This window comes from Apium graveolens, unplaced genomic scaffold (assembly GCF_009905375.1).
Source record: "Apium graveolens cultivar Ventura unplaced genomic scaffold, ASM990537v1 ctg366, whole genome shotgun sequence".
NCBI classification, from domain to species: domain Eukaryota; kingdom Viridiplantae; phylum Streptophyta; class Magnoliopsida; order Apiales; family Apiaceae; genus Apium; species Apium graveolens.
In genome coordinates this window covers 77,397-91,309 of record NW_027418205.1, presented here as the reverse complement: position 1 = coordinate 91,309, position 13,913 = coordinate 77,397, and the positions used below count along the sequence as shown (strand labels likewise).

Here is a 13,913-nt window from a genome sequence, read left to right as displayed (position 1 = left end):
TTACAATCAAAGACTGATTACAGTCTCTTCACAAACAGGAAGGAATTAAAAATCACCGTTGTGCTAGTATATGTAGACAATCTACTCATTTCTGGAAATTCCAATGAGGAAATCAACTCTCTCAAAACTCTGTTGTCAAAGTCATTTCACATGAAGGATCTGGGAAAAAGCTTCATCTTTTGTTGACAAAAAGAAAAGCCACATCATACGACTAAAATCATCGACTAAAAGTAAGAAGTACCTCTTTCCACATGGGGTCGGTGGAGAGATTGGTCCGCATAAGTCACCGTGGACCAGCTCTAACCCTTTGCTAGATGCATAGCTTGACTGAGAGGGAAACAAAGTCCGTGTTTGCTTCGCCATGAGACATCCCTTGCATACTTCAGTAGGTTGAAGCAATCTGGGTAAACCTACAACCATATCATTTTCCTTCATGCTGGACATTGCGTTAAAATTGACGTGGCCTAGGCGACAGTGCCATAGCCATGACTCTTCTTCCATCTTTATATTCTGTGTAAATAAGCAGGCACCTGGTGACTCTTCCAGCATAATTTTATACAGCCGATTCACAGACCTCTTAACTTTCATCAACGCCCTCCCATCTTTCTCATAAACCCACAATAGATCACCATGCATTACCACCTTGTTACCTTCTTCCGACATCTGTCCAAGACTTATAATATTGTTGCACAGGCATGGAATATAGAATACATTAGCAAATATTATTTCTTCTCCATTTTTACACTTAAAATGATTGACCCTTTCCCTTTTATATTCACGGTTGACCCGTCTCAAAACTTTACCTCACCTGTTATTCCTTCATCCAACGTCGAGAATTTTGTTTTATCTCCGGTCATATGATTACTAGCTCCATTGTCCAAGTACCATACTTGTGACGTTCTCTTCGCTATTGGGTTTGTCTCCAATCTCGGGATTATTTTCTCCTCGTTCAGCAACACCATTTGTGTCTTACTTTCATCTAGCTCAGACAGCAATAATGCAGGCTCGTCATCTTTGATTTCCACCAGATTTGCTTCAGACTTTTGATTTCTTTCTCGACGAGGCCTCCTGCAATCTGCAGCATAATGCCCCAGCATATTACAATTGAAACACGTCACAGTGCTTTTGTCTCGACTCATGCCTTTGAAACCACGACCACCTCGCCAATTGTTAGTCCCATCAGTGTTGCTTGTACGTTTTAGCCAGTCCTCCCGTGTGAGTAAAAGTTTAGTGTCATTTTTCTCACGCCTGGACCACTCCTCCTCTGTCAACAACAACTTACTCCCTGCTGTCTCATTCTGCCCTTTCAATCTTTCCTCATGAGCTTGAAGCGAACCAACGGTCTCTTCAACTGTCATTTTCTCTAAATCTCCAAACTGCTCGATTGTTGAAGCTATTTGGAGAAATCTGGACGGAACCGCTCGAAGCAATTTCTTAACAACATATGATTCGTGCATTTCCTCTCCTAAAGCTCGAATGGTAGACACCAGACCATTGAGCTTCATATAAAAGTCATCAAGTTGCTCACCATCATTCATCCGTAAAGTCTCGAACTCCGCCTTAAGTGTCTGCACTCTGGCCTTCTTTACACGATCAGCTCCCTGGCACATGACTTTAATGGCTTCCCACCCCTCTTTGGCTGTTTTCTTTTCAGCGATGGATAATAACATGTCTTCAGGTATGCCCTGATAAATCATGGCCAAGGCAATCTTGTCACTCTTCTCATCTTTGGGGTCAGGCGCTTCTATTGCATTCCATACTCCCTGGGCCCGCATAAACACTCTCATTTTTAATTCCCACACCGTGTAATTTCCCTTGGCCAACATTGGATAAGTTAGCCCAAAGATCCACCTTTGTTTTTCCCGTTATCCATCTTACAGTGCTGTCTCGAGAGTACTCTGAATATATGAGCTCTGATACCAAATGTAAAAACAGAACTATATATTTGAACTCTTTAACACAAGTAGATAAATCTGAAGAGCTTAATACGATACTTAGCTTCTTATTCAGCCAAAGAGATTACAAGAAGTACTTAAATAGAAACAAGAGTTGCTGGTTCCTAGAAAATAGCGACTACATTCCTACTCCTCATCTACTACTCCACGATCCTATAAAACACGAAACAAACACCTAACTAAGCCTTAGCTGCAGTCGTGACTTAACAGCTGATTTATTTAAATACAAACTTCAAAATACGAAAACCAAATTTAAATTAAAACCAACAAATAGTTATTGTTATGTTTAATACAAAGTTTTATTGTTATTATTTTGTTTATGCCGGCATACCAGGTGTAACGACTGACAAACTATATATATTGATAAGAAGATACAAATTGACTTACAGATAGACTGGAAAATTGGAAAGAGGATGCATTCTGCTGAATAAGAGCTTTAATCACCTCTGCGATAAATTGAAAAATCACAAATTAAATTGGCAGGACAAGTTGAGTATGTGAGGATGATCCAATACATATATGAATATGATATACAAAAACGAAAAAGTAAGTTTCAAAGAAAAATTAAAAGAATGATCAGAAAGGTAGAACTGTAGGTTTCGAAAGAGGTAAGCCTGATCGCAGTCTCCTGGAGATGAACCTTTCTAGAGAATAACATTCAAATAATGAAACATTAGACTTAGTTTTAGGCATTTGTACGCAGAGTTAGTCAACTAATAAATTTGGTTGACAAGACTATTATGTTCTTGATTTTCTACTACTAACTACTAATAATCCTCTTACTTCTCAGTATAGTACATTTTGTTTAATTATTAATGTGAATCTTAAGTACATGAACTTGAAGATCATAATTCTTTAATAATATTTACCAGCACTATAACAGCAAGCTCAACTATTGTTTCTTCTTAATAATTTCCTGCTGTATTTGTGTTGTTTTTACAAACATTCTCATGATCACCTATATTGCCGATGCTGATTTTCAAGCTTCTGATTTAAACTCTGATTCATAGTTCTTCTTCAGCTGATTCATCTTTAATAAAAAATATTGTGCGTGTCACTTCCTCAGATATCTGCTATCTCTAGACTTCTTTTTATGCTAGGTTTCCAACTGACTCGAAGCTTAGATTATTAGGGAAAATTATACGCAGTAAGGGGGTAGAGGTCATGGATAGGCAACAAGATGCTTTAAAATCTAATGGAGCTTCCACACAATAAGGCAGTTAATGGCAAAAATGGATATATAAGAACATTATCAAATGCACTACCTAATAAGGATAGGTGTTCATCATGATTAAGGAAAGATCTTCTATAGCTACACCTAAAGTGTGTTCAACAAATGCATTTCTTGATGGTGATTTACTTGATGAGGTTTACATGTTTTTTCCTCTAGGTCACCTTAAACCCTTTAATGAATAATTACGCTGATCTTTTACCCAAACTACAGAAACCTTATAAGAATATAAGTAAGATCTCGGCAATGGTTTTCTGAATAACAAGTAGTAGTTTTATTATCTAGAATTTTACAATCTCTAGCCAGTATTCTGCTTCTAATATTCAGCAAGGGATCTTGTTTTGCTGCTATTGTGATAAAAACAGATGAGGTTAGCCTTGCAAGAACTGATTTGCAGACATTAGTTTGGTATAGAAATACTAGATACAGAGTTCTGCATCAAAATTGGTATGTACCTGTTCCTTTAACAGTCTGCTTGAGATATGTCAATTTAAAATCTTATCAATACCCTAAGCAGGGGGGGCAAGAAAATATTTTCTATTAGTCATAACAGATTAAATTGCAAGCGCCTTAGATAGTAACACAAGTTCTTTCTAATATATAGATAGATGCAACTAACCATAAGTCATTAGAAACATTTTCTATTCATATATTCTATTTTTTTCTAATAGTATCAATTTTCCATGAATATGTTATATGCATCCTCATTGACAATACGCATGTAACCCGAGGATCAAAAAATTAAAAGTTACAAAGAGCATGTGCACCTTGTAATACGTAGTTAAGACCGTTTAAGGAGGATGTATCTGCAACTTCAGCTATATGGTTAAGCTTCCTTTGCAATACTCGTTCTTTGTCTGAAACTCCAACCTGATCAGCAAAGCACATAGAAAAACAAGCATACATATTGTACTTGTAAATATATGAGATTTGCATGATTTTATTGAAGTAATGATATTTGTGAAACATGTTTTGCAAGATAACAGGTTTTAGATAATATTTTATTTGCAGAACATACATGGACTTTATAAGGTGAACTCCATGCAACTTTACTCTATAAGTGACTCATAATTTAACAATATTCGGTCACTAGTCAACTGTTTTTATATTTTAAAGCATTTTTAATCACATATTAAAAGATAGATGCACTCGTTATACTTTACTACCCTATAACTAGTACAATTCTTGTTTGTTAAAATGATTATTATTTTATTATTTTTATTTTAAATATCATATATATTCTAGACATAGATGAAATATAATTATATGAATCCATTATATTAACGAAATTCAAGTAATTATATTTAATTTATTTTATTAAATAAAAAAAAATCATAAAGAAGCTCTCTTTTCTTCTTCTTTTTTTAAAATAAATATTTTAAATATTCCCAATCTCGTTGATTAATTTATAAAATTCATACAAGATTGTGTAGTTAAATCGATTAAATTTTGATCTCTGGGAGGATAGTAGTTTTAAAATTATCAAAGATTAATTTTTTAATTTCCAATCAAAAATCAACCAGAAATAGATTTATTTTATTTTTATTATATATAATTACAAATTTTAATTACCAAAATTAAATCAAAGTTGCACAATTTTTTAATTTAAAAAATCATTGAACTTTAATTAAAGAGTTTAGAGTAATTTTACAGTAGGAATCATAATAAAATCACACTTATCAAAAATTATTTTAAAGTAAAATTAAATTTTAATTTTTTTTTTCCAAATTTTAATTGTTAAACTTTTTAGAATCCCATACAGTCTATCCAAGGTGAATTCCTTGTAATCTTGAGAGTTTCTTAGTAAGATTGACATACATTTCCATTTCTTTGGTACAGATCTGAGGAATTTGAGTTTGAGTCCTTTGTTTAATGGACTCTTCCATGCAACTTTAGAGCATTCAGCAGTTTTTGAAATCTACTGAAAATGTTAGTGAGTGACTCACTGTCTTCACTATGAAAATGCTCATATTGCTGAATTAACAGTTACATTTTATTTTTCCTTATTCTATCACATATGACCTGAATAGTATCCGAGACCTCTGTAGCAGTTTTGCAGTTTATGATGTTGTCAAACATGTCACCATCAACACCATTAAACAAAATATTCATGACCTTCTTATCCTTATGAACTTGTTTAATATCTGGATCAGACCATTCTGCTCTAGGCTTTGGGATGGATGGCTTATTTACTATAGTAGCTATCATAGGGACATGTGGGCCTTTCTCAATGCAGTCCACATATTCTTAATCTTGAGAGAGTAGATGCAGATGCATCTTCACCTTCTAATGGTGATAGGTGTCTTTATCCAGAAATGGAATTTTTACTCCAACATCCTTTCTGCTCATCTTGTTAGTTGTTGTGATCTTTAAACTCTTTGTTCTTCAAGAGCTTACTCTGATACTAATTGTTATTCCCTAACAATCTAGCAAAGAATTAGAGAATGGGGGGTTGAATGTAATTCTGGTTACTTTTTCAATTTTAAGAACAATTTTACTGTGAATATATAAATGTGTTTGATTTGGCTATGGTGCGGAATGAAAGTATGGATGAAATCAAAACACAAAGTAATTAAATACAAGTCTTTCAAAACTTTCTGGTGGATTGAACTTTTCCACCAGAGATATATATTAATATGAGAACTCTGTGATGCAATGTTTACACACAGCTGCTTACAAGTTGAACTTACAAAGAACAGAGAAATTCTTTACAGATGTAGCTTTATCTATTTCTCTGGTAATTGCTTAATAACTTGGATACAATTCAACTTGCTACACTTGGTTTATATATCACTAAGATATATGACAAAAAGATAAAAAAATAAGACAAAATGTCCCTAGTCTAATTTCATGCTACTTTATTTCTCCATCCAACATCTTTGAATAACATCAGTTTAGCATGAAAATGGAAATGCTTCTTTATTCTCTAAATCCTGTAAATAGGCTGCATAAATGTGCTACTAATCTGATTGTAACATAAGTTACCCTTTCAACGGATGTTAAAGTGATCATCCGATGAAGGCTACAAATTCACTGAATTAAATCTACTAAGTGTTTTGTTCAACATATCATCAAGTGCACTACATATTTCTAACAATCTCCCCCAATTTATGTCTACTGGAATTATAGCCATAAATTAAGAGAAACTTGATAATAACAAAACACCCTATGAATACAGACATATTTCTAGTAGATAAAATTAACAAGTGCTGCAATTTTTTGATAAACACGGAGAGGAAGGTTTGTAGAAAATCTCACAGGTCATTTTCAAGGTGCTCCTCTAGATTTAGCAAATTTAGCTTATTTCCTTGATTGTCTGAACTTCTTTCTCAATTTCACATTATTTTCTTCAATCTGGTGTTGGAGTTGCCTGTAGAATTCAAATTCATCCTCATTTGACTGATCCAACTTTTCTTGTATCTCCTTGAGAGTTTCATTGCTAGAATGTTTTAGTTGATCTTTAAATTTGAAGAATCTTCTGATGTATTTTTCATCCTTGAACTCCATTATCCAATATGGCCTCAAATGCACCCTATCTCCGGTAAAAGGAATGGTTAATACTCTTTGTAGTGCATTTGGATTTCTTCTGTTGTTCATTATCTCCTCAATTTTGTTCAATACCATTTTCTTGGCAACAATGTTAAATCTAAAATTCTTCTTTACTGAGGAGAAAATCTTCACCAAAACAGAATAACCTTCATTGAGAATTCTGTGAAGTGGCCAAGTCATCACTCTTCCACCCTTGTACCTAAAGACTAATCTTTCTGGAAGATGTTTGTAAGCATCAATAACTCTAACTTTTTCTAGCTCATCCAGATAAAAATTTATGTCTGAGAATTCTTTAATGTCACAAATGAAGAGTTGATCTCCCTTGTTGACAATGGGTTTGGGTTTGGTCACTGACTTGAATTGAAGTTTGACAGACTTGACCATCTTGACTGCTCTTTTCTTTGTCTTTCTTGGTTTGACATAGATTGGAATGTTTAAATCAGGAAGAGGCAGGCTGTCCCAATTATAAGGAAATCTGAGGAGAAAGGAAACACACAAAGTCTATTAACAAAGTTGCATTATGGTGATGTACAGATGCTAGATGAAGCAATTATTTTATTACAGTCCGTAATTCAAGATAAAAAGAATATTCCAGTACGCTTTGTGGTATATATTCAATATGCATATTCATTCTTATATTGGTTAATTGGTTATTTTTTATTTTTAATATCATGGTCGTATCTATATAATCTGGCTTGTTACTTTTCATGTCATTTATACTAGTTGATTTTTACCTACTACTATTGAAGGAAATAATGGAAACTAAACATAGTCTCTAGTCGTTAGTCCACCTTTTGAAGAAATCTATCTATTAATAAAATTAGATGTTGAAGAAATCTATCAAATTGTTGAATTGGGGTTGCCGGAAAGTGCCCGGAATCCGGCTAGATTTTTTTAAACCTGGAAATACAAACTTATGACGGTTGTTCATCACATATTTCGTCGTAAATAGGCCCTAATTCCTAAAATATGACGTTTTTTCTATCAGAAATTTCTAACTTACGACGCATTTTTCTGTCATAAAATTATGTTTTATCTTATTAAAAGTGGGTTCCATAAAGTAATATCCGATGTTTTTTCCGTCGTAAGTACATAACTTACGACGTTATTTTTCGTCGTATTGATTATGTGGGCCCCTACTTCCTAACTTGCGACGCGATTTTATCTTGTGACGAAAAAATGAACTTACTACTCGACCAAAAATGACGATTTTTTCCTTTATAAATGGCTCAATTATGACGATTTCAGTTCAAAAAAACCGTCGTAAATGGCCAGATTTATTGTAGTGTATCAGGTACAAGCTTTTAGATATTCTTTAAAACTTGGATATTGTGTCATTCTATTGTGTAAAATATGTACATCTTAAATGCCTTTGATGTGGTGTTACATAGTACCAAGTATTGTGGTTTTCATTTATAGACGCTGGCCACGGTTTAAGTTGGGATACACCAAATATAGAGATGCTGATTGATTTTTTGAATTATTATCAGAACTGGGATCCTTCCTACACAAGGCAGAGGATATTGCATAGCTGCTACACATGTTTCGTCCCAAACGACGTACCAGCTTAAAAATTTGGATTCTTAGTTTTCATACAACTTGTATTATATGTCCTACGCTAGAGTGTACTGATGATGATAGATGTATTGGTTGAATGATAATTAGTTAAATGTATTTTCTAAATTGTGCAATGGACATATATTTTATGACTTCAAGGTTTTTAATTTTGTTAATGCATCAATTTTCTTGTAACAAAATGAATGTCTAATAATTCAATATACATCATTTTTACTGTGAAAAAGCTTATATAAAAGAATAAAATATACATCACTTTTGTTGTGTTAAAAATGATGTCAAAAAGTACAATATACATTAGTTTCTCTGTGTTGAAATCGAAGTCTAAAAATTGATAGACATCACTGTTTTGAAGGAAATATATGTCTAATGGGCTGAAAGACATCGGTGTATGGCCGATGTCTACAATAGACATCACCCACATCAATATCTGTTGTAAAACAACATAGACATCGCTGAAAATCGATGTCTATGGACATTTTTCTTGTAGTATATTGATTCATAGCAATTTTTATGGATCTTGTACATTATATCATAAAGGGGAGATGATGGGATGAGATTATCATTAAAGATACATCTTATAAAGCACATTCCTATGATGGGGGTAAGTGGTGTAGGAAATGTAACAGGTACACTGGAATAGTGGACAATGTGCCACGCAGAAATTCATGTTTAATTGCTACTTGCAATATTATGATCAAACAACATTTCTTTCATGCTACTTTTATAGGCCAATTTTTTTGCTTTTCTTTAACTCACCTACTAGCTCGATTTTATTTTTTTTAGGGGAATTTGATTTTAGTTTAATGTTTTCTCAATGGATCAATGAAGTATTTCTAAAAAAATTGCATGCAAGTTGTCAATGAAATGAAGGAATTAAGAATTCTAAGACTTTTGAATAAAGAACTTACATATCTTAAAACAATCCAAAAAAATTTAAAAAACACAGTGACCACTTTTTATTTGGGGGATTGAAGTTGGTAAATAAGCTCACTTTCATAATTTTATTCTTTTGATAACTTAATTAAATATTTACCTTTGATTTTTCAATAATGAAATTGTTGACTTTGTTTTATTATTGGTAATCTTGTAATTTAAATGTGAATTGGAGTTTAAATTTTACATCATTTCTCTCTTGGAAAAAAAGACTTTTTGAGAAAAAAAACTCGTACCTTCACCTGCTAAATTAAATATTATTTACTTGAAAATAGTTAATTTTTTGAAACACGTAAATTTATGATGATATATAGAGGGTGTGCATATTGTGTATTGAGATTGCTAAATTTGATCTTTAAGGAAGAAATAAAAATGATAGAATAAATGATAAATTTGCTTCACACATATCATTTTTTGGAATAACAATTCAATTAAAATAATAATTGACAAAATATATTTAATATTATCAAGTATTACAAAATATTGTAGAATTATTATTAAAACTACAATGATATATGTTGAAAAAAAAATAATGTATATATTACTGAAATATATATTGATAACGGCTATATTGGTAACGGCTATATTGATAACCGCTAAATCCTAGAAAACTCCGCTCCTAGAAAACTCAGCCCCTAGAGCCCCTAGAAAACTCAGCCCTGTATTGTATCTATAAATCCCTTTTCACAAGCCCTCTCCCGATCAACATCTTCAATTACAAAAATCCCCAATTACAAAACACAAGCTCAGACATTTTACAACAGATCTGAAGATGTCTTCATTCAACACACCTATAGCTTCCCAACCCAACTACCCCCCACATTCTCAACCCAACCACCTCCCACAGTTTCCACCTAAGAAGGTCCCGCGTGTGCACAAGTTTAGGTCACTGGCCGATTTATATCAGGCCACAAAACAAGTTAATATACCAGTCGATTCTCGGCCCCATCTTCCCAACATCTCCGGCCCCCCAGTCCACCCAAAAGAGAAATATATAGAAGATCTCCTGAAGGCAACCATAGTTGTTGTGGCTCCACATATTTATTATAATGAGCTCACATGTAAGATATGTGGATTTGGGGACAAAGAGGACCAAATATTGATATGTGATGATTGTGATAATGGGTTTCATATGAAGTGTCTGAGACCGGCTGTTCTTGAAATTCCCCCTGAAAACTGGTAGTAAGCACCCAGAAGGTATCTGTCACTCTACTTCATTACATTGTATGTTTGTGCGCGTCCTAATAAAATTAATATCTAAGTTTTAGTGGCACCGATCTGAAATACAGGTTAGTAATAATTGTTGTGACCTAAGTGTTGATTTGAGATTACAATTGTTACAATTGTTAATAATCCACTGGTTGTAGAACTTGTGTAACTTTAAAAATCAAAGTAAGGTAAATAGGAAAAATGTGGTCCTGAAATTTTTTTTAATTAATTTTACAATTTGGATTTCTTTTTAAATTTGATTTGATTATATTGCAGAATCAAGGAAGAGGTATTTTGGGATTATAGCTAAATACATTTCACCCGAAGGTAAGATTTTATTATTTTTAAATCAAGTTATTGATCATTTTTGGAATTGTGTACATATATATATGTTGTTAATCTATTTTTATTATTATTTAGTACATGAAGTGTTTTAATTTTAATTTTAATTTTGCTAATTTCCATATTATGTGACATAATTTTGCATTTTATCAATAGCATATTGTTTTATTAGTACTAATATTGTCAAAAGCAAAAACAGACCATAAATCCCCCTAACTTCTTTGTAGCAGGTAGGGGCCTATTTCTCAAAGTTGTGTACATCATTTAAACTAACTAGGTACAACTAAAGATGTGCTAATTTTTCACATATACATTAAAAAAAATTGTTTTTTTTATAAATGTAAATAATTGACATTTATCTTACTTGAGCTTTATTTAAAATGTATTTAAAAATATAAACATGATTCATAATATTTTTTCTACTTATAGTTGTATTATAAATTACTTAGTTGTATTATGAATTATTGTCATGACCTCATATTTTGATAGCTATCTTATATATTGTTGATATTTTAGTTCCTCAAAAAAGGCGTAAACGTTTGCCAAAAAAATCTACAAAATTTCTTCCGTACGTTCCAGCAAATGATGTTGAGAGTAGGAACAGACAAATGGATTCTCTAGGTTTTGCTCTGCAGAGTAAGAACGTAGCATTTAGTGATAAACTGACATACTCACATGACATGGCTCCTAAATCTGCTAATCAATCCAAGTATGAGGCAGATGACATCCAGGTATATACATTTTAAATTTTAATTATAGGAGCACAACTCGTTTCCTTTGTTAAGTAATGTTCTTTTCTTTTCGAATTTATCTTAATTGAATGCACATTGTATTTAATGTTATATTTCTTATTTGGTTAGGAACTATCTACCGAAGATTACATAACAATAAAGAAATGTAAAGCAATGATGAAAGGAGGAAAATGTCCTCCTCTTAAAGTTGTTTTTGATGAAGTGGAAGGGTATAAAACATATTTGATAGATTAATTGGGTTTTGTTATTAATTATACAGATAGAATGTATATTAATTATGCATTTTTGCATTTCCAGGTACAAAGTTGAAGCAGATGGTCCAATCAAAGCCATGACTTTTCTTGCTGAGTATACAGGAGATGTAGATTTTGTCAGGAATCGGAGAGATGATGAGAATTTTGATAGCTTTATGACCCTCCTTACTTACAGAGACTCAGAAGAAGAAGATGGTCTCTTTATTTGCCCGGACAAGCGGGGAAATATAGCTCGCTTCATCAGTGGCATTAACAACCATTCTGCGTAAGTATTTATGTGGTTCGTACCCTTTAATTCTATATTTTTCGTTGTCTAAAAAATATGGATACCCATACCAAAATATTGACTAGTGCTGTAAAAATACAGGGAGGGAAGAAAGAAGAAAAACCTCAAATCTGTGAGGTACAATGTTCGTGGTAAATGTCATGTTTATCTTGTCGCTCTTCGTAATATAAAAAAGGGAGAACGACTTTGTTTCGATTATAATGGACAAGATAATGGATATGATACACAACATTTTATTTAGGAGGCATCCTAGGAATGAACATTTTTTTACCAATGTACTCATTCTTCATATTTGTTATTTTGTTATATATTTTAGTAAGGCTAAATGACTTATAATACATGTAGTTGTTGATATGTAGTTTCAGATTAATGACTTATAATAGCTACAAATTTTAGTTTCCGCAATGAATAGAATAAATTTGTAACAACTAAATTAAGAGATTACATAATATATTTTGAAACCACGGTATTGTATAAGTCACATATAAAGCATTAAGAAAGTGCCACAACCTCTCCAGCATTACACACATGTAACCTACATCCGGGAGCTAATCCACAGTTTCCTTTTTGACAACCATGAAGAAACAACAAGAAATTATTTTTTAGAAAAATTCTAATTTTATTCTCTAACCCCTAAATCTCACATTCTAATCAACTTCTATAAATTTGTTTTCTCCAAACATAGAATTATGTTCCTTCCTCTTGCAAGTTTATATATTTATATATATATTCTTGTTCATTTGACACATAAAATCACAAATTTTTGAAGATCAGTTTTATGCACAGGGGCAAGTTTACTCACAAAAGTACTTAACATATTTCATATTGTATTAAATAAGTGATAAATTTGACACTGAATCAAACTTTGTGAGCTCCTTTATAAGTTTGATACCATATTAAGTAAAGAACTCATTTTAAAACTATAAAGTGTTAAAATTAGAAGGCCTAATAAAAATAAATTTATATTACAGTCTAACAATGGTAAGTGTTCATGTAGTTTTCATAGTCCATTGGTGTAGCACCTGCCTATAACTTCCAAGAAAATTACTAATCAAATTTTATTATAATAAAGAGCAACTTCAACAAATATCTAAAACTTTATATAAAAAAAAAAAATATATATATATAGTCCTCTAAGATATAAAACTTGTCTCATTCCAAGCAATATCTGGTTTCCTACGTCCTAACTTATTTTTTAATAATCAAATTTACTTATGAATTGGGAGAGAGAGAAATGAAGCTATCAAAAAGTAAAAAGTAAGTGATATGTACTAGTTAGGGAAGATATCACACTACAAGAAACACACAATACAAGAAATATGGCTTTTTTTGACCAGCTTATTTCGACCAACTCAAAATAATACCAAGAAATGACCGTGCAGAAATATCGGCGATCAGTATATGTGTATTACCGACCGCTTATTCTGACCACGGTCAAAGATTGTCAAATATATTTTACTATTGCTCGTGTGGTGTCTAGATCAAACAAAATTCTGATCAAGTAAATTGAATGTTGTTCGGTCGATAAATGTAAAAGTCAAACCTTGTTGAATAACCGTTAAATTGATCTACACATCAGCTAACTTCGACCAGTATACCAATCGGGTGTTGGTCGGTTTTTCTCGGGTGAAAAAGATGATCTCTAATTTTCTCTGCAGTTATGAGAAAATGAAATATTTATGTTTTTTGACCGATTATGGTTATATATACATGCATATGATCTATTTACTTATAGTTTATATCATCTTTTGATTTTTTTTTCAAAATTTATAAGTTAATCTTGAGGTATATTACATACACACACATATATATATATTGATGATG

The 13,913-nt window shown here is 32.2% G+C and overlaps 1 protein-coding gene across 1 annotated transcript; it reads left to right on the top strand.

Moving 5' to 3' along the window:
* The first annotated feature begins 8,908 nt into the window (after positions 1-8,908).
* LOC141701265 (putative Histone-lysine N-methyltransferase ATXR5) lies at positions 8,909-12,330 on the top strand. Its single transcript, XM_074504951.1, has 6 exons — positions 8,909-8,939; positions 10,732-10,782; positions 11,314-11,528; positions 11,658-11,758; positions 11,847-12,068; positions 12,171-12,330. Exons 1-6 carry the CDS (start codon positions 8,909-8,911, stop codon positions 12,328-12,330), a joined length of 780 nt encoding a protein of 259 aa, XP_074361052.1.
* Positions 12,331-13,913: the final 1,583 nt, after the last annotated feature.

Coding starts and splice junctions, on each gene's coding strand:
- LOC141701265 (XM_074504951.1), top strand. CDS start 8,909: ATGGGGGTAAGTGGTGTAGGAAATGTAACAG. Junction 8,940..10,731: donor TGGTGTAGGAAATGTAACAG/GTACACTGGAAT, acceptor ATTATATTGCAG/AATCAAGGAAGAGGTATTTT. Junction 11,529..11,657: donor ATGAGGCAGATGACATCCAG/GTATATACATTT, acceptor TTATTTGGTTAG/GAACTATCTACCGAAGATTA.